The sequence below is a fragment of the Perissodus microlepis genome, chromosome 10 (genome assembly GCF_051167445.1).
Source record: "Perissodus microlepis isolate ML-2025 ecotype Zambia chromosome 10, ASM5116744v1, whole genome shotgun sequence".
In the NCBI taxonomy this organism is placed as follows: Eukaryota; Metazoa; Chordata; class Actinopteri; order Cichliformes; family Cichlidae; genus Perissodus; species Perissodus microlepis.
In genome coordinates this window covers 12,232,872-12,258,027 of record NC_140470.1, presented here as the reverse complement: position 1 = coordinate 12,258,027, position 25,156 = coordinate 12,232,872, and the positions used below count along the sequence as shown (strand labels likewise).

General features: G+C 41.3%; 1 protein-coding gene across 1 annotated transcript; it reads right to left on the bottom strand.

Annotated features, from left to right (window-relative positions):
- On the bottom strand, positions 1 to 22,412 carry ubash3ba (ubiquitin associated and SH3 domain containing Ba). The gene is made up of 14 exons (XM_084942076.1): positions 21,552 to 22,412; positions 6,379 to 6,432; positions 5,941 to 6,127; positions 4,437 to 4,635; positions 3,573 to 3,742; positions 3,249 to 3,457; positions 3,015 to 3,159; positions 2,706 to 2,826; positions 2,486 to 2,608; positions 2,245 to 2,337; positions 1,797 to 1,941; positions 1,591 to 1,697; positions 1,211 to 1,320; positions 1 to 1,103 (listed from the first exon to the last, which is right to left on the bottom strand). Exons 1-14 carry the CDS (start codon positions 21,677 to 21,679, stop codon positions 966 to 968), a joined length of 1,929 nt encoding a protein of 642 aa, XP_084798202.1. The 5' UTR covers positions 21,680 to 22,412; the 3' UTR covers positions 1 to 965.
- Positions 22,413 to 25,156: the final 2,744 nt, after the last annotated feature.

Here is a 25,156-nt window from a genome sequence, read left to right as displayed (position 1 = left end):
TATGCTGGCCTTTGTAGCTCCACAACCTTGTTTTATTAATTTTTAGAGTATCTGTGGATTTTCAGATTCATGCAGCAAATAACTGGTGTCTTATGTAATCCAGAAAAAGTAAAATTCATCACGTTGTCGAAAAAGTACTGTCGTGGTCAGAGAAAGCAAGCAGAAGGTTCAGTCGATAAAAAACAACAACACAGCAACATTCTGTATATTATCATATAAATTTTCTTGGTCATATTGACTTGGTTGTCTCCAGACAAATCCCATAGTCCATGGCTTACAGCAAGATTAAATGAGTCATGTGGGCATGTAAATGTCAACACAGAAGAAAATGATATGACATTTTACAGGAATCAAACCTATAACAAGCTACCCACCTGAGCACCAAAAAACGATGAAGATCAGTTCTGCCCTGTCTGATTGTCAACATTTCTTTTGTGCTTTTTGTTTTTTTTTCACCAGAGGGTCACAGCTACAAGTTAAATAGTTATTTTTGACCCACGGCAATATAGTTTTTCTGATACACAAGTCTTTCTCAACTAATTCTGGTCACAGTGTGTGAGAAGGCAGCAGAACACAAAGTCGTCACCCACTCCCCTCTCTGCCAAAGAGGGGCCCGCAGACACAGTTTAATGAGGCACCCTCTCGTGACATAAAACCTGATTCATCGGCAACCATCAACAAATCAAGCAGCCATCTACATTCCTCGCAGCACCTCTACATTTTGGGTTAACAAGTATATCGCTGAGGATAATGCAGCAAAGTCCCGCCCAAACTGTAACACATTTTTCTGTAATCTCCACACAAACTGTACATTCCCGTTCCTGAGCAGTGTGTTTGAATACATTTGCCTTCATTTATGCGCTTCTTTTTTGTTTTTGTTTTTTTTGTTTTTTTGCATGATGTCTTTTGATGGAAGCCACTTTTTGTTCAGCAGTTCAAGATAAGAGAGCCAAAGAGCATATCCTTCAATCTTGCATTAGCATTTCCCTCCAGTTGAAACTGTGATTGGGCCCGTGTGTCAGAGGCAGAATCGGTGGGTCGACCAGCTGCCACACCCCAGTCTCTCCCATTTCTTCGCAACTGCAAAATCCCAAGTAAGGAATCTGGACAAAGAAGACACAGATATGGATGTTGTCCAAAAAAAGCATTGGGAAAGGGAGAGGTTACAAAGAAAATCAAAGAAGCGCTGAAACTGAAACGCTACACTGACCTTTCGGACAACTTGGACAAAGTCCTTGGAGTTTTGGGGGTTGAGGCCTTGTATCTGGCGAGTGCAGGCCTCCAGGGAGGAAGCATGGGCCACAAACAGGACCGTGTTTCCTGTGTGAAAGAGGTAGAGAACATAGAGTCACATTCCTCAGATACCATAAGCTTTCTGTCCCAAACTAAGCCATTGATAATGTTTAGTTTCTTGGATACACGTGTTTTACGGGCTAAAAAGTCTAGCTAAGAAGTTTAAAAGTACAACACTGAAAACTACAGTTTTATCTACATAAAGTGGCTGTTTTAACCTGTGAATGTTGGCAACATTTAATGCTTACTAAGCAATTACTTAAAAATCCTGGATACATGTTAATTATTATACTTTACCCAAGTTTTTGCACTCAGTCAGGATCTCTCGGGTCACCTGGAAGCTCCTGCTGATGTAGGTGTCATAGGACTCTGAAACTGTCAATTTACTTATGGGAATATGAGGTCTAGGAGAAAAACGAAATAGATACTAGGGGTGAAGTAGATTGTAGGATCAGAGAAAACAGCACAACCTCCATAGTGTTAGTGTTAGTGTTGCTGTGTACCTATATGTTGTGTCCACACTCAGGTTAGCAGCAGCCAGCTCAGCTGGAGGGATCCAGGAAGGTAAACATGTACCTGAAACCCACTTGGTCCATTCAAACAGTCCTGGCTCCACACGGATTTTTGTCTTTCCGTCCTGCTGGAGACCTGGCAGAGAGTTGAACTGAGACTTACTCTTTTTGGAGTAAAATGTAAAGGAAATGTATAAATATGTGCAAACGAGGTAAACTTTAAAAAGGATTTGCCTTTTTAAAGCAGACATATTGATGTGTCTAAATACTACGAAGGTCCCGTTACACTTTATAAAATGGACCTAGAAAAGCCTCGCTGTGATAAGACCTGAACTAAAGATTTATGACTCAAAGCTAACATTGAAAATATCACACAGTAGAAAGAAGCTGAGTAGGTGCTGGTGTCAGTACACTGACGTCTGTGAAGATGAGGTCCTACCTTGAAGAATGTGCTGAGTAGTCTGAATGCATCGAAGAGAAGGAGAGCAGTAAACAAAGTCTATTGTTGTATGGCTTTCTAACAGGGCTTCCCCTGAGATAGGACAAAATACAGTGTGATTCCACAGGCAAGAATGTCATGTAGTATGGGAAATAAAAAATTTCAGTCTTAAAAAGCTCAATTCTTCAGAATCTCAGATAGCTTTACACTGGTAAATGATATAAAAGTAAAATATACCAACCAACAAGACGGGCCTGTGTGGCGCCAAAGACAGTAATTGGGCAATCCTTATCAAAGTCCCGGTGCCCACCACTTCGAGCTGGGAGACTGGTTGGCATGTTGAGATTAGAGCGAATGTATCTGCCTGCACAACACAAATAAAATATAACAAATCAAGTTAAACATATTTAATGCCATACTAATGTGTAAAAAACATGGTCATCTCCCTATTAAACCCTTACCTTTGGAGTCAAAGCACTGAGTGACCCAGTGTTTGCCAAACACCACATCCATCCTCTCTCCATGGCGACACACAAACAGCCTCATCTTGGACAGGGACGGCTGACTAGCTGGTCTTGACACCTACGATTAGAATTGTTTGAAACTGTGAGTCATTAAAGACAACATGCACTAATCTGGAGCCTCTGCTAGGAGCCCACGCAGTAATTATTGTCATTAACAAACTCTTTACTGGGATTGTTACAGGACAACAGTGAGGTTCGTGATGTTTTTTTTGTTTTGGTTTTTTTTTACTTTAACATGGGCTGTACCTGCATAGGAAGACAGAGGCCTGGAAGGCTGGGAGGATCCACAAGACTGTCAAGTAAACTGTCATTTTGCTGTCCGTCACAAAATAGCCCACCAACAGTGCTGCCAGAGTTCGATGGAGAGGCACAGTTAAGAAAGGAGTAAGACCTAGAGAATGAAACAAAAAACAAAACACAAATGATTTAAATTGTTAATAGTTTTAAAAAGGGCACAGCAACCCTGTTTCCCTTCCTTACCCATGGACGACCCATGTATCAGACTCATCGGCACGGTTGACGTAGTTCTCAGGCAGGAGGCCGGACAGCCCCGTACTCAGAGAACTGCCATACACCCAGCCTTCGCTAGCGGTGCTCTGCTCCATCGGAGACATGAAAATAAAGTCTCCTTGCAACAGCTCCAGCTCGTCATCGTTCTGAGGCATGTACGGGTACATGACTTGCAGTGTCTGCGGGGGGCCAGATGATTAAGAGCCATTAAGACGGCAGCAATTTCAAGTGCCAGAGCTACAACTGAGGAGCGGAAACATGCTTGTTAAGAGATGGCACTAAATGAGAGTGTACCTCGTGATTAGCAAACCGAATATCCCTGGAGAAGAGCACGGCCAGCCAGTCACACCCTGCAGACACGTCAACATTTTTGGCCAGCTTCTCCAAAGCCGGAAGGCTACTGGCTTGAAAGTGGTAAGCCAACGTGACATGAAGCTGTTTCTTATGGGGCTCAACATGAACATCTGGATTAAGGATAAAAAAAGAACAACATATACACACCAGTCATCCACAATAATAAAAGCACTGGCAGGTAAAGTAATTAACACTACAGATCGTGTCACAGTGGTATATTTTTATGGGAAAACCTGGATCCTGGCCTTCAGCATCTTTCCAAAGCCTAAAAGTACCCCCAATTCAGCCCAACCATATTAAGCCTAACTCTAATATGTGCCTTTTCCATGCAAAAGTTAAGGGTTTCTTGGGATGCACCGGTTGAAAATATAGAAAATACTAGTACCACTTCTGACCTTTAACCTTGACGATAGCATCTTTCATGTTACTATTAGCTAGCCTGGCTCTGTACCATGATACAGTTCCATGGTTGTAGTTTTTCGTCAATGGCTACATGATGGACTCTCTTAACCAGGCAAAGGAACTTCCAGGATATGGTATCAACTAGCAAACCAAGCCCCAAATAATAATACATTAAGCAGTTCTGCCCAAATAATTCTAATACACGGGATAAGCAAGAGAGAATTGTATTGATCCTTTCATAAAACTCTTAGTCAGAAAGCAATTAGGCATGCAAATGTCTGTCTACTCCTTTGAACTAAATCATTGCTGCAGAGAGCCTGGGAGCATTAGCATCCAACACTGCGTCTGCAAGACAGCGTTCATGTATAACCGCTTAACCAAAGGGAAAAAGAGGACTTGAACCTGCTTTTGATGCGGCTTCACTGGCAAAGTCAGCAGCAAAACTCTTCAGAACTTCTGCCATCTGTTCCTCCACGAAGAGACCAATGAAGGTTGAGGAGACGTAGAGCTCCAGGGGGAGGGGCATAGGTATGCGACCTTTCCACTTGGCCATGGTGGTCTGGAGAGCATCGGACAGAGCCTCCACCTTCGCATCAGTACACTGAGTGTAAAGGAGATAACAACACAGGAAACTCAGTGATATACTGAACACTCTGTCATTGCTAGTGATATGCATACAAAAAACAATCTGTACATGGGCAAATATAGAGTTTAGTGCAAACATTTGCATAGATCCTTTTTCATTACACAGGACTATCAATAGAAAACTTTGGCAACTAGAAGAACAAAGAAGGCCTGTCACAGATGTCGTTCCCTGATCTCTCAGATCAACAGTGATAACTCCTGTATTTAAAAAAAACCTGCTTCAGATTCCAATATTATCAGTCATGTTTGTGCTATATCAATTTACTCTTTTAGTCCTTGTGAAAATAGCTGTTTCTCCAGTTTATGCTCCCTTGTCTGGCAATAACCTTTGTGAACAATTACAGTCTGGCAGCTGACTCCGGTCTATCAACCATTCCCATCCACTTTGATCTGTGTGCAGCATTTGACTATATATCCATAACATCCTTCTAGACAGACTAGCCTGTACTGGAATCGCAGACACGCCCTTAAACTAGTTTAAATCCCATCTCTTGGCTCTCGGTCACACTCATGTAAAATCCCACCCATTTCCAGTTATTGCCAGTGCTCCCCAGGGATCTGTTCTGGGTCCTTTTCTATTCATTACTTATTTATTTCCACTGAATATATTTTCTGTAAGTTTAGTCAACTTTTCTACTGTTATCCTGATGACATCCAGCTCTACCTGTCTACCAAACCTAACACCACTCTCCCACTTGTGACACCTCCAGGAAATCTGCTTTGCTTGCAACTCTGACTTTCTCCTGACTGGCCCCAAAGGTCTTCTTCTCACAGTCCCTTTGACTACCATGATGTTTACAGTAGAGTTTTCAGTCGCTCAGCTCCGCACCTTGACATCTGTGACACTCACCACTTTCAAATCCTGTCTCACAATGCACGTCTATGCATGCAAGGCTTTGAACTGGGAGAAATTGGGCTGAAATTCTACACATAGACGTAATGCTTTAACAACGAGGAACTTGGGTCATAAGTTAGCTAACAACTGAGGGACAGATTTTAAATTTGAAGACCACAAAGAGGTTGCAGGAGGTTAACCAATCCAGCAAACTCAAATCTAACATGTTGTATTTGCAAGCACTTCTTTCAGTTCTAAACTGTTCACTGCGTTCTCTGCAGCAAGCTTCACGCGGAAATGTGACAGCATATATTAAATGTTTACTGTACATGTGCAGAAACTGAAAACAACTTCCTCTGGGTGAGCACAAATAATTTAAATACACACACACACACACACACACACACACAGGAAGTTGAGACTGACCATGAAGAACTGGCAGAGGGTAATGTGGGGAAAGATGTTGTGTGCCTTGTTCTTGCCACAAGACAGGCGGGACTGCTTCCAGAAGTGCGTGAGCTGCTGGAGCAGTGGCCCACTTGGTCGCAGATATAACACATACTCTCTGGGTAGAGGATCATCCAGGAAGGGGTCATCGACATGGGAAAAGAGCCTGGAGTGACCAAGATCACGTCAAGTGGAAAGAGGGAGAAAAAAAAAAAGCTGTGATAATGGAAGATAAAAAGGAAGGAGCAGCTAATGTCCAGCAGAGGGCAGCGATGGTTGTAAATGCAATCTGACGTGTCAATAAAATGTTACATTAGGTCAGTATATTTTTGCCATGTCAAGAATATCCATTTGATTTCCTGTTAAGCAATAACAACAGGGAGAGTAAATATGAGTGTGCGCATGTGTTGCTCTCACCAGTCACAAGCCGCCTGGACGTTTTTCCCTCCTGTCGAAACCAGAGCTTTTAGGCTGCAAAACAGGAAGAGAAAGCAAGAGGGGGAGATCAAAGCACAGCCACACAAATCAATACTTTCTCTTCCGGACTGTATTTATTAGGAAGAGACTGCTGCGTCTCCGTGTGACCGTGAACAAAGAACAAACATCCAGAGAGACCAGTAAAAAGGACAGCAAGCACACAATGATTCTTTCATTATTCATACCAGAGGTTCATGAAACACTCTGACTTGAAGCAGCTAGCTTCTTTGCTAAGAACTAAGAATGCATTAGGACAGTCTGGTTCTATCATCAGTTAGGTGTGGCCACCTACAGGGAGATGCATCTCCCTGTGTTAGTGTTAACTGAGGTCGAACTTGAAGCCGAGCACACTCGAGTACGCTAACAACACATTCAAATCACTCGTCTCATTGCTTAAAAATGTAGGCCAACAAAACCCCTGTATCACGATACCAAGATCTGCTATAAATGACAGATAAAATAACGCCTTTGGTTCTAAAATGATATAAAATGAACGGTTCCTACCACAAGATTTATCTGTGTCATTTTATACTCTAATTTCTTTCTTTTTTCCTGAAACAGAGAGCTGATTAAATGATTACTCTCGAGTGTTCAAAATCTAATTAGCATCTTTTTATAAAAGCTCTGTTATTGCAGGCTGCCTCTGAAGGGATTTGCTGATTCAAGGAGGTTTCTTCAGCTCTTAGAGGACTAACACAGATTATATCTGCAAGAGACGGTAATTTAGAAGGTTCAGAGCACACACGCACTGCAAATCTTTGGTGCACTGTAGCACAAACTTTGCTGTTTTGTCGAATATATCTTATGCTTGGTATTACAGCCTGTAAGAGCTGGATTCCTGATAAACGAGTAAAGAAAGGAAGGAGACAGTTTCATTTTTAAACAACAGGGAATTCATGGTAAGTAACTGCACGTTGCTTTGTAGCATTTAAGCTTTAAAGCTCAGCTACAAGCCACCCAACACCATCTCCTTTGAGCTTTGTAGGGTGCTTGAAAATAAAGCAGAACTCTGAGTCTGTTTAGCTCTCATTCATTGCAACAGATAACCCTAAAAGCAAAACCTTCATAATAATGTCACATTTTTCTAAATGATATCTCTATTCTCACATAAGAGAGCTTTGCTTGTTGGTACTCTTAATGGCAGTTCTAATGAGCCATAAAACTGAACAAGGGGTCGTATTCTGCATCATTGTATGGTCACCATTTGACTGAATTTATAGCGTGATGCGGACAGAGTTCATTGTGCCGCCCTGATGTTCGAACTCAATGAGCTATTTTTAAATTTGTCCCAGTGAGAGGGTCCTAGATACGGCGAAATCCCCCAACCCTGGGGCAGCGCGCACTGAAAGAGCACAGCGTGCACGATGAGAGCGTCAAGCCTACAGGATCCTAACAGATGGCTCACACAGATCTACATAAAGACTTGAGTTATATATCAGCTACAGTGAGAGTCAAAAATTTTGGTTATTCTATGGTTAATCTATTATTTATACTATTTCAGCACTACACCACCACTGTAAGGAGGAGGTTTACGAAAGAGAGTCAGTTGTCCTTTTCAAAAGATTCCACCTGGTTCTGTGTGGAGGAGGAAAAGAAGGGGATTTTCTCTCAGAAGGCATGATGGGATTACATGCAGATGTGACTGAGACGTCACAAAATCCAATCCAGGCTGGAACATTGGATTCTTGCTTCTTATCTCCTTGGTTTTTTATGTGTGAACCCTTGCGATATTAAATAATAGTAATGCTCTTAGTGCGGCGTCACAGAGCAAACTGATGCAATGGCACTTGAATTTAATCTGCCTTTTTTTTTTAAAGCTTTTCAAAGGAGAAGAATCCATGCATAAACAATAACACACCATCAAGCAGGATGGTGTTGCCGTTTTTTATTCATCTGTGTGGCACAGATGAATAAAAAGGGCAATGTTTTAAACAAAAGATTTTTTTTGTATGTGTGTATTTTGAAAATGTAACGCACAAGATTGGAGTTTTAGCTTCAGCTTTTCGTGGATCAGTCCACGTGAAAAGGACATCGTTACCGACTCAGGCAACACTTCAAAGTAAAAACATCGATGCTGACACGTTTGATCAAATCATACGTTTCAGCTAACAGCCGATTCAGAAATATGTCTGTCTGAAACTTGTCGATTTTTCCTCCTTTATTAAATCCATAAATAAAATTCTTGAGATCTTTTGTGAGAGTGTCCTCGACTGAAGTAGGTAACAGTAACCGAGCAGGTTTTTTCATGCCTGGAGAAACAGAGGAGCCTCTTCCTGTGAGGAAGCCGTGCTAAATACCACCAGGCTTGCTTCGTTGCAGCATGTTTCACTGTGGTTTGTGCTGTGTTTTTTTTTTTTTTTGCTACCATTTTTCTTCATGATTGTGCTTGATGGCTCACTTTGGAATCGTTATACTCCTCTGGTGGAACTTGTTAAAACTTGTAAGTGTAATGTTCTCACGATGAGCTCTTCCATGCATAGTTCCCTTAGAAAAGAATATCTTTATATTAAGATACTGATTAAGCAAGAAATCACATGCATGTGATGTATTCCTTTGCCAGAAGTTTAATAAAGAAGGTAATCTTTCCACAATTTTTAACGCTCATATTGGAATATTATAATCAACTGCTCCACATTTTGAAAATGAAATATCCTTATACTAAATTATAAATGTAGCAATACTTTTTTCAAAACCCCACTTTCAAATTCGGTGCCTTCTTTATTAAACTTTCCCACATTTCTAATAGTTTTGGAAAAAGAAATGAGCTGATTTAAGTATGCGTTGTTCTTGGTATTTCTTGCAGTCATTTCCAAGCTGTGGTGAGGCCATTTTCAGAAATATCTTTAACTTTTTTAAAGCCTTACTTTCATGGTCTGATTTTGACTGACATGCGGGACCACAAGGAAGTCGTAGTACACCAACAGACATGCTTAAAGGTGTCATGTATACTTTCGCCACCGCAAATTCCTACACGCCTGCTTGCATTTCATAATCTAACCTCAGACGAGTGCCTACTTTACAGAGTGGTTATGACTGATTACAAGAACTAGGCGTCACACAACCCATGTAGATCATATCAGTGTAGATATTTGGATGCAGTCTTGGTAAAAAGTAGGGATGGGTACCGGTATCCGGTGCCATGATGGCACCGGTTCTGACATAAACGGTAGTAACCAGACCGAAAAGCAGCGCACATTTCGGTGCTTTATTTCGGTGCTTTTTTTTCCTGAGCTGTGATACACTTTAGATTCTAGCCAATCATTTTACGTTTCTGAGGATAGTAGGCGGGTCCAGGTACGTACTTTCTTTTAGAGCAGAGCTACAGATTAAAAATGCCCAAGGAGGACCGGTCAAATGTATGGCTGTACTTTACAGCAAAAAATGCAAACTCAGCAGCCTGCAACACGTGCTTTAAGGTGATACTGTGATACTGTCAAAGGAGGTAACACCTCAAATCCGATGAAACACCTGGCGACGCATAGCGTTTTTTTTTAAAGCCGAGAAATGCGCCGTATTTGATAGCTTGCTGCGAGACCTCACTCCGTGCACATCTACTGCGGGTGGGTTGCCAGTTATCGGACCCGGAGCAACATCCCCAAAAACCCGAAGAATAGAGTCCTGGCCCCTAGCCCTGCCAGTGTAGCAGAAATGATGACGGATGATGATGGCAGCAGCAGCAGCCGTTCTTCTCTGCGTGAGTAGCTTAATGTTGTTCGTGTGTAATTTACGTTGAGTAGGCTAACCACGTTATTACATTAATGCATGTAAGGTGAACTAGCAAACATCATCATAGCTACATGCGGCTGTCTTCTTGTTTGATGGCAGATACTCCCTTCACGGTGGCCAAAAAGGCTAAAATGACCAAAGAAAAAGTGGAAAACAGTTAAACATGAGAGGTTTTTGGACAAAGTTTGTGTTTTTTCCATTGTTTAAGAACTGCTTCCAGCCAAGAGTGATACCATATATGCCCCATAGCTGCAGAAAAGGCTAACATTGTTATCTTTTTACAAAAAAACAGCTGAACATGAGAGGTTTCTGGACCAATTTTGTGTTCTCCATTCTTTAAGCACCGGTTTGAGCACCGTTTAAGCACCGGCACCGTTTCAAAAGTACCGGTTTGGCACCGGTATCGTATAAAACCTAAACGATACCCATCCCTAGTAAAAAGAGAGTACATTTCGAAGGTTTTCTAATGAGGACAAACACCTCATACTGGTTGTCAAGCACAGTGGTGGAGGTGTGATGATTTCGGCTTGTTTTTCAGTAAAAGGACCTTAGCACCTCGCAGCCGTTGAGTCGACCACGAAGTTGTCTGTATGGCAAAATGTTATAGAGTCAGCTGAACTAAAGCCACGCTGGAAAGAAGAGTGGGTCAAACATCCTCCACAACAATGTGAGAGACTGATACAGTCATACAGTTATCCGGTCGTTAAGTGATGACATGATGAATCCTACTTCCCGGCCTAAAATAGTCTGCGTTTAATATGGCTTTTGTGTTGTTAACATGTTTAATGTTTTGTATTTTCTTCTATTTAATCTCAAAAAGCTTCTAAAACAGTCAGTGATCACTGTTGACCTCCCTCGGCTTTTATTACCGCTAATCATTTATTTAAGCTCAGTTTTTAAAACCTTAGGATGTAACTACAGCCCAGCCCATGCAGCAGTATATGAATGACTAACCTCGTATTGTGGATGGATTATCTCAGTTGTTCTCCTGGCTGAAGTTTGGTCCTTTTACAGCATCCTGCCATGTGATTACATTTGTTCCTGACCACCAAGAACACTCAGGTTAACTTTTATCGAGTGGAAAAAAAAGTTAGCTTGTTTATATTATGCTAACATAGCTGTGTCGCTAGCGATCACGTAGCACATCATTATATACCAGCTAGCCAAACTTCAGTAACCCTACAAACGTCACTGCTGTTTAGTTTTCTGTCTTCATTTATGTTGGAAGTGATAACAGAGCTGTACGTTTTAATTTGTTTCCAAAACCCCGCAGTCAGGACATGCTATATTGTATTTAGATAGAAGCTAGCGAGCTAACTTCCTGCTAACTTCTAACTCCGTTGAATGTCATAAATTCCGTTTTCATGGATGCCTGGATGTTAAACTCACCTGGTAGAGCAGAACGCTGATCATTTTATTAAAGATGAAAGACTTTAGACTAGTGATGTTCGATTCGTGAACGAATCGTTCAATACTCGAGAATCACTTTACTGACTCGTGAATCATGATTCACAAGCCCAACTGACTCACTGACTCATCCCTATTGCTGTTAGCAAACTAATTCCATTAGTAGAAATATATCTAGCTTATAATTAAAATTGTGGGGGAAAAAAACAACAGCCAGTTTCGTAACAAAAGCATTTCTGCTCTGAACTGGAAGAAAAAACCCTGAGTAGAAGCTCACATCAAGAAAATAGCTCCTCGGTTCAGAGTAGCATTGCGCTGCTAACATGCTAACAACACATTTGAGCTACTCACCCCCTCCCTTCCTGTGCTGAATCGTAAGCATAAGCGAATCACTCAGGACTCGCTCCTCCCTCCTGTGCTGAATCATAGAGTGAACGAATCACTCACTCACTCACTAACCCCCTCCCTCCTGTGCTGAATCAAAGAGCGAACGAATCACTCAGGACTCACTAACCCCCTCCCTCCTGTGCTGAATCAAAGAGCGAACGAATCACTCAGGACTCACTAACCCCCTCCCTCCTGTGCTGAATCATAGAGCGAGTGAACGAATCACTCACTCACTCACCCCCTCCCTCCTGACTCACAGCTTCTTCTTCTTCTTGGTTGGCAACCAATGTTAAGGCGCATTACCGCCCCCTGGCTCACAGCGCAGTGGACATTTAGATGAGAAAATATATATTTGACACACTTAAGGAATATATTATTAAAATACAAATAAACAAAATAAATGTTTATTAAGCAATTTTGATAGGAAATTGCTTAATTTTAGAAATGTTTTTGCTCTTTTTTTTCTCTATAAAATAGTTGTTGTTGTTTTTTTTTTGAATCATTCATCTTAGCAGTGGGATTTACATGAAAAGGGAAACAAATTAAGTTTGAGTGAAAATGTAAAATTTTTGCACTCTCTGGTCAACTGACTCAGTGAATCAAATGACTCAAAAAACCCGATTCACTTTGGTGAGTGACTCATTAACACTCGATTCAGTAAAAAGAATCAAATTTACCATCACTACTTTAGACAGTTTTTCAATTCTCAGTAATGCCATAGTAATCGTTTGATATATGGACCTGCAGCGGAGTTTAGGCCCAGACACGGCTAGTGACGTCAGACTTAACGACCGGATTGGTGCTAAAGGCGAATCTACAAGTTAAATAAATAATATAATGGTTACATTTAACTAATTTTAAGACCAAGTGAGGACAAGATGTAGAGTCTTGACAGACAGAATATTGTCTATTTTTTTCATTAAAAATATATACGCACCTTAACCACTTTAGAGTAGAATGATAAATAAAGACAACACTGCCATAAGTACAGAAAACAAAATAGTTGAACCAGTTATTCCAGCCTTCACTTACTAAAAATGTTAAATGCCAAAAAAGGCAAAGACTTTTTGACTATAGCAGTCGATGCGTTTTCTTTTACCATGAATTAATTCCATGTTTCAAATGGTTTTTCCATGTCGTTCCAGTATATATATTTGTTAGTGAACGCACTCTGGATTAGTAATAGTTTCCGTCACGTGGAAGTATAAGAGAAAGTGACTATTATTGAATGGAGCTTTAACTTAATTTGCACATGCACCACGGCTGCACGCAATACAGAAAACAGCTTTTCATGGCAGCCACACATGGCAACTGTGTTTAGTTCCTGTTTCCACATTTAAGCCCACTTCAGATAAAGTCTTGTGTTGCATGTTAAAACAGCAGTGTTTCTGGTTTTTCACACGTGTAAACATACAGCGGACTGTTTATTACAGCTGAACTGGATATTTTTCCATGCAGATTAGCTACATAAATTTCCAAAGAAGTAGCAAACCACAAATGAAGAACAGAAGTTAAAAAAAAGAAGCATATCAACACATCTTAGGACACACACAAATGTGTTAAATGCTCCCAGGGGCCCCTCCTGACTTCACTCAATAGGCAAATGAACATTTCCTGTTTACAAGCCACACATTTTTTGCCACTTATTACAGCCACAGGGCTGAGAGGACTGATGCTGCTAAAACCAGACTGCAGCCTGAGGAAAGCCCCCATCAGGAGAGGAAAGGGGCTCCCCTTCGGCCAATCTAGCAGACTATGCAAATGGGTGGTAAGCCCACGCCAGACATGAGGCCGGAACAGCTGATTCATCATTATACATTGCCTACAAGTATCCTTATACACAACAAGGCTGATGCGTTCAATAACACTTACCGACTTAACATTTCCATTATGTAGGTTTATTGTATATGTTGAAAGAGATGCTTTATGGCATTTTGTTTCCTTAGAGTTAGATGAGAAGACTGCTGCAGCTCTGACGTCTGTGCATTAAAGCACTTATTTCTCAAGTTTGGTCCACAAGTCAGGTAGCTGTTTATGCTTACTGACTTAGTGACACTAAGCCAGCTATCTGTGGTAGGATTATAAAAAGGTCCTTGCAAAATTTTCTATCAAGAGATCCATCTCTGACCCTGAAAAGTTTGAAAATCCCACTATTAAACTAGCCACATCTTTGAGGTCAATTTGCTTTGCACAAAAAGTGGAAGCAGCGCAAAGTTGTAAGCACACTAATGTTTAGACATTTGCCTGCTAACACCTCTACAGCTAATTTGTTTTATCTTGTCTGTTTAATCTACTAGTAGATGCCCGTGCGTCAGTGTTGTTTGGCCTGTTTGTTCTGTTGAAATGGCTTGAAATGAAAACAATATGATGCTTTTATAAGGTGCTGTAGGTGCATAACTGCAACAAATAGATATTTTAAGCCATTGCTAGGCGGTTGTTAGGCAACATGATGACATTATAACATGACATAATGATATACTGGTAGCTAACTGGTTCGCAACATAATGTATTGTGTAGAAGCCAGGTTATATATGATAAATGATATTTCAAGTTTTAATGACACTTTCTTTAGTTTTACGGCATCTCAGCTTGTGAGTGTTTGTAGTGTTTGTGTTTGCAAACTAGAGGTGACCGCAGCAATCTGCTAGGAACCACTAGTGTGAATGTATCTGACCATACAATCAGAAACAGACTTCATGAGGGTGGCCCGAGGGCTCAGTGTCCCCTAGCGGGCCCTGTCCTCACTGCCCAGCACCGTGGAGTCCAACTGGCGTTTGTCATGAAATGAGAGGGTTTGGCAGGTCCACTTGCACCCTGTGCTTTTCAAAGATGAGAGCAGGTTCACCCTGAGCACATGTACAGGATCTGGAAAAGCCATGTAGAAAATTATACTGCCTCTAACATCACATGACTGGTTTGGTGGTGGGTCACAGACCTCTACAGGCTAGGCAACGGCACCGTGGCAGCCATTAGGTTTTGAATTGCAGCAATTACATTTCAGCAAAATAATAATAATAATAATAGATTGCATTTATACAGCGCTTTTCGAGACCCTCAAAGCGCTTTACAATTCCACTATTCATTCACTCTCACATTCACACACTGGTGGAGGCAGCTACAGTTGTAGCCACAGCTGCCCTGGGACAGACTGACAGAAGCAAGGCTGCCATATCGCGCCATCGGCCCCTCTGGCCATCACCAGTAGGCAGCAGGTGAAGGGTCTTGCCCAAGGAAACAACGACCAAGACAGAGAGAGCTGGTGATTGAACCGGTTACAAGATGAGCTTCCCAACCCAAACGTGTTCCTAAAACATTACGTAGTTCATATCAGTATAGATATCCAGCATGATCACTTTCCCACTGAGATCTGATGATTTTTTTGAGCAGTTTATTAAAATACCAATTCTGATTTTCCTAAATCTTGCCCCTTACAAATACTCTCAATATTTAAGTAATTAAAAAGACAAAAACTAAAAATATTGAAAACTAAACAAAAACTAGCTTTTTCAAACAATAAAAACTAAAGTGCAATAAGGAAACTAAGTGAAACTAAACTGAATTAAAACAAAAACTCAAAACTGAAAAAAATTAAGAAAGAAATTTAGAGAATACATAACTATATATACTTTGATCTCTTGGTGTTGTACATTCAGAGCTTTCTTTAGAGCTATCAAAGCAACATTTCAGTATCACCCCTCTAACAAAGCAAGCAGTGTACGGCCCGTGACATGGGCCTCTACTCTTCATTATTTCCACACAATTGACACATCAAATCCACAAGATCCGACGGAGAAAGTCAGAGATTGACACCAGTTAATGAACTGTGAGCCGTTTGTGTTACTAAAGTTAATGTTTAGTCGCTCGCTGTGTTCGCCGAGCTTTGCCGTTTGAGCAATTGATTAGAAATGCTTCTAAAACAACTAAAACAAAGTGTGCTGTTTTAGCATGCTATTTTTAGTGCCCCGTGACGTCAGTGAAATGAGTGCACAGGGCAAATGTTTCACTAAGAATATGTGAGGCTCGGTGCCAAAATTGTGACGCATAGCACAGCATTCATCAAAAGTCCGCGGATGTGTCATGCAAAGCAAAGCAAAACAGCAAATGTTCAAGAGTTGCAGTTGGCACGCACATGGATGCTTTCTGAAAACTAAAATCAGGATCTTTATTCTAGTTTGGGGTTTGTTTGTTTTTGGTTAAATTACACGTGAAAATTTTGTTTCCAGGTCTCAAAGGTCAGATTAAAATTGGCCTGTCGACAGGTTAACAAATAAAAGCTTAATCTAAATAGAGTTTTTAACTGTTTACATTTCCTAAAGTTTTGCATTTGTCTACTGAGAAAAAAAGTACAGCAACTCAAGTGGTATAAAAGGCTTTTACAATGCAGAAGAGACGTGCGAATCCCCTGCGTCAGCCACCCTTCAACCCTCAAACGAGCACACTCTAAAGGTCACAAGCCACTTCCGGAAATGGGCGACTTCCTCTTGGCCGTCTGCAATGCAAGCTCAGAGTTTGTTACTGCAAGCAGCCACTAACACGTCTGATGTACTCGTGAGCTACACTGAGTGACTGCTGTAAGATTTCCTCAGTTAAACTTAAACGGTTCCTCATTGATGCCTTTGGTGCGTGTTACACGGGAGTAAAGTTAATGCATGTAGCTGCTATGGTTGAGGCGGGAGTTATGAAACCGATGCAGGCAAGAGAACATTGTCCCACACCGACTTCCTCTTAAACAAACAAAAGCCTTTACAGACAGAAAGAACAGAAACAAAGACAGAAATGACAAATTTACCACATATTATGCTATCTGAGCATAGATACGTTAGAGCGCAGCAACCGCAGTGCCATCGCCCTCTTCACTTTAGACACACTGTCGGAAACCAACAGACATGGCAGTGCCTGAACATAATTGCACGTGTTAAGGAATACAAAACAGAGGCTTTTGGTCAGCATTTGTCAGGGTTTATACTGGAGCTCAGAAGGGCTGCATCCTATTTCACAATCAACACCAGATTTAGGCCAAATAACAAACAAATGAAGGGCACATTTATGGCATTTATTATGCTAAACTGCCAGATATTAGATGGACCCAGCCTTTCAAAAGCAGCAATTTTCTTAGAACTTGTGTTTAGTTATGATGTTATATTTTCTAATACACTACAGACTGAGCACTTATTAAAACCCAATCACCTGATTACCCCATAATATATATTTTTATTTCAGATTTTGGATTTTGTGTGACAATCCTGGATGCACGAGAGGTTATGTGACTTTTGGGATGAAGCACAGACCTTCTGACTGAGAAGTGGTCATGCTGCATAATGCATTACAAAAGCCTTCACCACTTCTAGTTTGTCTACATCCTGTTAGCATGAAAGTAAACGTGAGCAAAAGGGTGTCTAAATATTTTATTTACTCTTTTAATTCCCCGCTTTGCTCTTTGTTCCTGCGGTTCTTGTTCTGGTGCATTGTGGTCATCAGCTTCACGCTTCAGTTGCTCCAAACTGCCACAATAAACACTGAGGTAAGGCATTTTAACGAATTAGTATGCTGGCTCATATCCTAATTTGTTTCTATTTCAGTCACTTTTTTTTTTCTTACAGCTGCTTCAAGGCAGGTCTGTGCTTCATGCATGGCTGACATGAAGAAGCCGCAGACACACTGTCTGTTTCTCGTAGTTTCTCTTAACATAGTTCATCATTTGTTTAAATCAAGAGCTTAATTCCTCTCTTGACTTTCTCACGAGCTGTAAAACTGCGCCTAAATCTGCCATCGGCACAGGTACCTACAGTCATCCGATACCATAGTTATGTCAAATTTAGCCTCAGGTAATACGCTGCTCTGACGTTACACACTTATTGATAATTGGAGGTCAGAGAAAAGTCAGGATCCAAGTCAGGACAGAGGAAGGAAGACAGAGCAACTGCCTTACTGATAAGGTATAGCAGTCCGGAGAATACTGGGGATATAAACTCATGGCAAAAGTTAATATTTAACTACGGTGGCAGTAATGCAAGCAAATGCTTTATCAAGGAATTTCACAGAACATATTGTTTACAAAATATCTGTCATTATACAGACCATATCTGGAAGTGGCCAGAAGCTTGGATATAACGTCACAACAAAAAAAAAAAAAATCACCAAAAGTCCAGAAGGTGGCTCGGTGTAGCTTCAAAAACAAAACGGTAGTTCTAGTCCGATACTCACAGTTGTTCCATATTTTTGGACACAAATTTCTGTTTCATGTGCAGAATTTGTTTACCCTTAAGGTGTTGACGTGGTAAACAAAGATATTGCATTTACAGCTATTTTTACACGCACTTCCTCCCCTCACACTATAATGTAAAAAGACTCAGTTTAAGATCTTGTTGAGGATCCTTTGCACGATGTCTGTGGACCTCACCAAAGATTCTTTCTTTGTCATGCTTTGCAGGCCTTTGCTGCAGCTGTGTGTAGCTGTTCTTTATTTGTACTTCTGCCTTCATTTTTGCATTCAGTATGTGGAATGCATGCTCGACTGGCCAAGTCAGTCAAGTGATCGGCTTGGCCATTTTCGGCTCTGTAATGGCCTTTCTGTTCTTGAGGCTGATGAGTGTTTTGCGTCTTGAAATCTCTACGTTTTTCTCTCTTGAAGTCTTCTCTTTACAGAGGGATTCGATAATAATGAGCCTACATAATGGAGAGTTTCAGCACTTTTCTTTACCATAGAAAAGATGCTGTGATCATACACCAGTTGTCTTCAGTAGAGGTCCAGCCCCTTTACGTTGGTCACTATGGCATAGATTTTATTTAAAATAAAATTATATTTGCCATTATTATTTTCTAGAAAAGAAAAACTACCCATAGTCATATAACTCTACTTAATTATGAGCTTAATCTAAAGCTAAAATACCAAATATTTGGTCAAGTATCCAAATAAAAGGAGCTTAACTCTATATCATGTCCTCGGTCTTTTATTATGGCAAGTCTGTGTTGTCAGGCTCAGTTTCCAAACCGTCTTCCAACCATCTGACACCATTATAGCAGAGAAAGAGAGACCACTGTCCGTCCATGTCCTATCTGATTACACAAGTCAGTTCCTGGATGACTCAGCAGACCCTTCGCTGCCCAATTAAAACAGAAAGCCCAATTCTCCGTGTTCGTGTATGCGTGTGTGTACATGATTCATGCTCCCTACTCCCTGAAAAAAAAGAACTCCAGCACAATGAAGCTGCTGTTCGCTCGAGCCATGACTGATAACTGATTTTCCTATTAGTACCTCTCCCTCTCACAATACCAACTGGGAGAGAAGCTGACAACAAAACCTAATAAGCAGATGTTTATTTTTGATATTTTACAGCAACGTGTCTGGCGTGGTCGTCAGAGTAGATTCTGACCGTCTGAAACACATCTGCAGAACACAGATAACTTTTAAGTGAATTACACTTGAACTACAGCCCCCAAATGTCTTAATCGTGGATTTCTCAGTTTCTGACACGAGTATTTCATTTAGAGAGGGTTACTGCAAAGCTGTCTGTGGTACACAGACAACACTGGGAGGTATTGCATTATCGCTTGATAAAGCAGACGTGACAAGCGTGTCCGAAAGCAGCTGCCTGTTTACACATCGATCAGATACAGAGCGACATTATCGCCTCATCTTTTACGTCTTTAATGTTCCACTTAGAGAAAAAACAATTAGCTTTGTGTGCAGTTATTTCAAGACCAGAAAATGCTTAGTAAAACCTGTGCATATTTGATTCCCTAAAAATAAAATGGGATAAAGAACCGCAAGCAGTCACACATGTAATTAGGCTCCTAAAATATAAAAATGTCATGTTATATTTTGGTATCACTAGTCATATAAGTAAAAAAGGAGCCTCACACTACATGAGGCTTTCTAGGGGGAGTGTGCACAAAACACCTTTTATGTTTGTTTTCTAATATCATAAATAGGCCAGAGAGGTCAGACAGCCTAGAAGGCAGTGGCTCCTAATAATCCTGCTCCATTATGAATGTAATAGCCTCAATCAAATCAAAGTGTATCAGTCTGTCATCAATAATAGAAGCGAGCCCTGGCAAACAGGTTGCTCTGTCTGCATCGGTTCTTTGTGCAGAACGACTGAGAGCTTCAGCCTGGAGCGATCAAAGCCGGGATGACCTCAGCCAGTTTTGCAGACGATAAAAAGGCTTAATTTTGGAGACGCTGCATCTTAAACAAAAGCGAAAGACTGTTCAACACTTTCGGCCTACTTGCAAAACTCTGACAACTGTCACTGCTAAATTCTGACTCCTTGTTCTAAATGGTCAGACAGTTTTCTATCTGTACGATCCAGACGGCAAAACAAGCATCAGAGCTCGACGTTAATCGCGGCGCTCTCAGGTAATTCGCTTTTGTCTGCTGTGGCAGTAATTTCAGCTTTCTTTTGATACCTGGGGAGAGGCTGAACATACAGAAAGGCTTTTGTGTGAGAAGATGAGGCTGCTGAAATATATGTAATGTGGGAGTCAACGGCAGAGCGAGCAATGAGAGACACTATGATTGCAGATTATGTGATTATGTGGAGTTTGCGCAGCGAGAGGAGGCTGAGATGTAAAAACCGAGCTCTGTGCAGAACTTAAAATTTGACACCTCTTCAGTATGTCGGGTTACACAAACCACATCATGTTTGATAAAACGCTCCTTTGCCCACAGGCTCGAGTGAAATAAAAGGCTCAGCGACAGAAATGTTCATAACTTTACTCACTAACAAAGCTGCGCATCCATTTTTTAAATTTCTCTTCTTTCCTGGTTTCAATAAACGCATCCTTCTGTTGATTAACCCTCATTTTTTTTATAAGAAAATGTGTTATTTATATGATTTTTTTTTTTTAGGGGGCAGGGGTGCAATAGTAGTAAGCAGACCACACATTGTCATTTTCCAGTATAATTACATAATCCCCAGACTACAATCACAAGCCAGTACTGCTTGTTTCCTGGCAACTTCTTTGCTCAGGGATGAATGAAAAGAAGTATTGAGAGGCATATCCAGGAGAGGCCCAGGGGGTCAGCTTCTCATTGAAAAAAAAAAAAAAAAGCAAAAAAAAAGACTGCCTCAGACAACACTAAACATCTCCTGTCATTTTTTTATTACCTTAGCAGTGGGAAGAAGACCAAACAACACAAGGACAGGTGCGTGCAAAGCAGCACTGAGGTACTTGGGTTTGCTGGTGAGGCAACACTTGAGCTTAAGTCATTGTTGCTGTCTTTTTTTAGCTGAAATTGAGTAGCTTGCGTTCATATTGTTGGACTAAATACTTTCTGCAGCACCGCAGAAAGAAAAGAAAAAAAAGTAACGCATGGCACAATAGATAAGCCGAAATCCTACTGTGTAAAGCTGCTGTAGCATTTTTCTTTACGGGAGTCATCTGAGAATACCCCACGGGCGATAATATGTATCAACAAACACGCACAGCTGAGCAGACTCGCTGCCTCTCCTTCCAGCTGCAGAGATGCTGCTGATCAGCTGCTGATGTTGACGCCGAAAGGCAGATAAAGGAAAACTTTGACAGGCTGCTGATGGTCAGCTCTACAGTGTTTAATGGTGTGAGCAGTGTGTGAAGCTGCGTATACTCACGCCCTGGTTTTAGGGAAACCCATGGACAGCAGTACGTCCAGAGTGGACCCATGTTTGATGGTGTTCGGCCGGTTCTGGCGCTGTCTCCGCGGGGTCACTTTGGCATACAGTTCCTCTTTAGCTGCCATAACTCACTGCTCCATCGGTACGTCAGGTCCACCCCTCCTCCGATGTACTGTCATTTGTTGGAAGTAATAGATGTGTATAGATATAGATGGACCGATGGGTGTAGAGAGTAAACCAGAAGAAGAAAGGAAGAGGCGAGCTATTTAAAGCAGGCTGCCCCGGCTGAAGAGGAAGCGCGTAGAAATCACGAAACAGTGCGGGGAAGCGAGCATGGTGAGACTTGGTCTAAACGCACTTAGCTTGTCAAGCTGCCTCCTGACGGGCTCGCACATGAACTCAACAGCAGGGGGCTCAGCCATGGAAAGTCACTTCTGCGCTGTCAGCCGTGCCCCCGATCCACATTCGCCGAGCGCGGAGGCGAAAGTGTCTGACTCCCGCTCGCTGTTCGCATCCGGTGCGCTCGAGTGAGAAAGTCAGCCTTTCCTCGCCGAAACGATGTCTTATTTATGAATGAATCCCGGAGTGAGGGGAAGGCTCAGCCTGTAAACGGTCGCAGGTCTGACTGCGCGGCCCCTCTCTCTCAGTTAAAGGGGCATACGCTTGTTTGTGAGAGGACAGGAAAGCTGTTATAAACGGAACCAGGGTGAAACTAAAAGTAAAGCACACTCCTCTGCTTACATACGTGTGCGATGAAAGTAATGAGATTACTTGAGAAAGGGTGATGTAAAGAGCCGAGGTAGGGCTGGATGGTGGAAAAAGTTGGTCACACTTCCTGTCTGCGAAAGTCGGTGTCGACACTACTCCGCATGCGCAGTGCACGGCAAAGGGAATCCGAGCACCATCAGTTGCCACAGTAACCCGCTCAATTTGCCCTACATTACTACGTGAAATATAGGTACTTCTAACTCTTACGGATCGCGGTGATCTGTGAATTCCTGCTGCAGTTAAGTGAATGATTTTTGTCATTTTAAAATGTATCTGTGTAGACAATAGCACAACTTTTTTAATGGTAGCTTTATTTTCTTTCATATTGACAGCTGTAGCGTTTCAGCTTGTGTGTGAGGTACACTGTTAAAGGAGAAAATAGAGCAAAGAACTGCAATAAAATAGATAATCATGATAATAATTAGTACCCCATCGTGTTTGAAACGAAGCATTAATTTTTAAACTCGTCTGCATGACTATGATTATATATTTGTGCACACGTGGCCATGTATTGAAAATGAAGGGTGACATGTCTCATACAGCTCAATGGACAAAAATGTTTACTTCTTATTCAGTCCACTGCCCATCGTGTCCATCACACATACTTAGCAGTAGGTATATTTTTCCATACATCCCAATAGTTATAAATTGAAACAACAGTTAAAACTTCAGAATTATAACAAAAATGTTTTACGATGACCTGGATTCCTCGCTCCATACTCAAAGCTGTCGGGCAGCATTTGCTTTGGATTGTTGCTTGGTGGATGGACGCTACTCAAAAACCAAAAGGAAAACTTTTTAATCAAAGTGTTGGATTAAATCAGTTAAACCTACTGTATGTGGTCAGGGAAGTAACAGAGAGGGTTCTTAGTTAGTCCTATGTCCTCTAGGTGGCCTTGTGCTCACTGCTGAGCCCCTTGGAGCCTGATTGGCATTTGCCATAGAATACCAGAAATTGGAAGTACAACACTTATGCCTTGTGCTTTTCACACATGGGAAGAGGTGACAGACATGAAAGGGTCTGGACAAGCTGTGGAAAATGCTATGCTGCCTGCACCATCGCTCAGCACGATCGGTTTTGTGGTAGGTCAGTGATGGTCTTGAGAGGCATGTCCATGGATGGAAGCAAAGGCCGCTACAGATTAGGCAACGGCACCCTGATTACCAGTAAGTATCGGGTTGAAATCTGTGGACCCACTGTCAGACCCTACGTTGGTTCAGTTGTTCCTGGGTTCCTCCTGAGTCCACAACAATGCTGGGCCTTATGTGGTGATAGTATGCAGGCAGTTGCTGGAGGATGAAAGAATTAATACATTGACAGGTCCCATGTTCGCCTGATCTAAATCCAGCTGAACTCCTCAGGGACATTACGTTTCTGTCTATCTAATGCCACCAGGTTGCACCTTAGACTGTCCAGTCTAACTCCTGAGTACAATTCTAAGTTGCTACAGTGAAATTTTAGTAAAATGTACTTTTAATTTTAAGAGTATCTTTGAATTCAGCCCTCTGTAGGTTGATCTTTTCGTTCCTAACACATTACCCAATCTATATTAAAATAGAAATCCAGCATGATTTTTCCCCCACACATATGATGTAGGATAGAAAGTGTTCCTTTATTTATTTTTTGAGAAGGGTATAATGAACTTTCCCCAGTTTCAAAAATAAAAGTGCTGTTCCACTGTCATTTTAGTCTATACATGGCAGACAAAAAAAATCTAACATGCGGCAATAGGCTTATAAGGAATTGATGTACATGTGCTTTAACTTTATTGGATCAGCATGTATTTGCAAGTACAACTAACTTTTACAAAAAGAGCAGTATTTATAGGGTAAGTGAGGGTTGGTTAGTCAAGCAGTCAGGCTGTAGATGACACAAAAGCTAAATATTACCCTTCCGAGACAAATGTAGACCTATTTTAAGAGTTTATTATAAATAAGCACACAGAAAAATTATACACTTATACAAAAAGGACAAAACAACATCCACTTAAATATCGAATGCCATCAATATACCTGGATCTCATCACACAACTATCTAAATGTTAGCATCCAGAGGTATACAGCATTTCATTAAGATATGTTGTGTGAAAATTGCATGTGTCAGAAGCAAGTAGATCCAAGGCATTGACTTCATACAACCTTCTCCATGAATCCTATTCACAAAGTAAACTTTTACCCCTTTTCCACTAACAGGAAACCGGTTCAGTACTGGCTGTACACCTAATCTTGAAGCCTTCAGAGCATTCTGGCCAAAAATAAACTGGTTGGGACCTGACAGTCGGTCCCTTGTTGGAATAAAATGGATATTAAGTTTTTCCAGTGTGAATCATGGTGGAATTGGTGGGTGTGCTAGCTTACTGCTAATACTGCTTCAGGGTTGCGCACTCTCAGCATTAAGTCTCACCCTTCCTAAACAGGCTCTATGCCAAATAAGTGGAAGCCTTTATACTAAGCAGGAAAGGCATATTTTTACACACACACACGCGCGCGCACACTCTCATCAACAGCATTGCTTCATAAACATCACAAGGAATGTAGCAGTTCATGACTTTAGTTGCCAAAGGCGCACAGACGCAGACACATACCCTCTAAAATAAACTGAAGTCATTATGAGAATTTGCTGCGATGAAAATCGCGTCCAGCAGATCACACTAATGTTGTTCTGTTTTGACATACACTACACAGTTCTTCAGGCTGTGTGGCTTAACGATGATTAAGTATTTTCTTCAAATTCATTAAATACATGTAGATTAAGAAGAGTAGGATTCATGAAATGAATGATTGAAGGAAATTTAAAACTGCTGGCTACGGGTAAACGTAAATTCAGTAAAATC

Excerpts from the sequence above, each read along its gene's own strand:
- ubash3ba (XM_084942076.1), bottom strand. The coding sequence starts at position 21,679 with ATGGCAGCTAAAGAGGAACTGTATGCCAAAGTGACCCCGCGGAGACAG. Across the intron at positions 2,827-3,014 it reads GCCTCTGTCTTCCTATGCAG|GTGTCAAGACCAGCTAGTCA; the intron begins GTACAGCCCATG and ends TTCTAATCGTAG. Across the intron at positions 1,321-1,590 it reads GACTGAGTGCAAAAACTTGG|GAAACACGGTCCTGTTTGTG; the intron begins GTAAAGTATAAT and ends TCTTTCACACAG.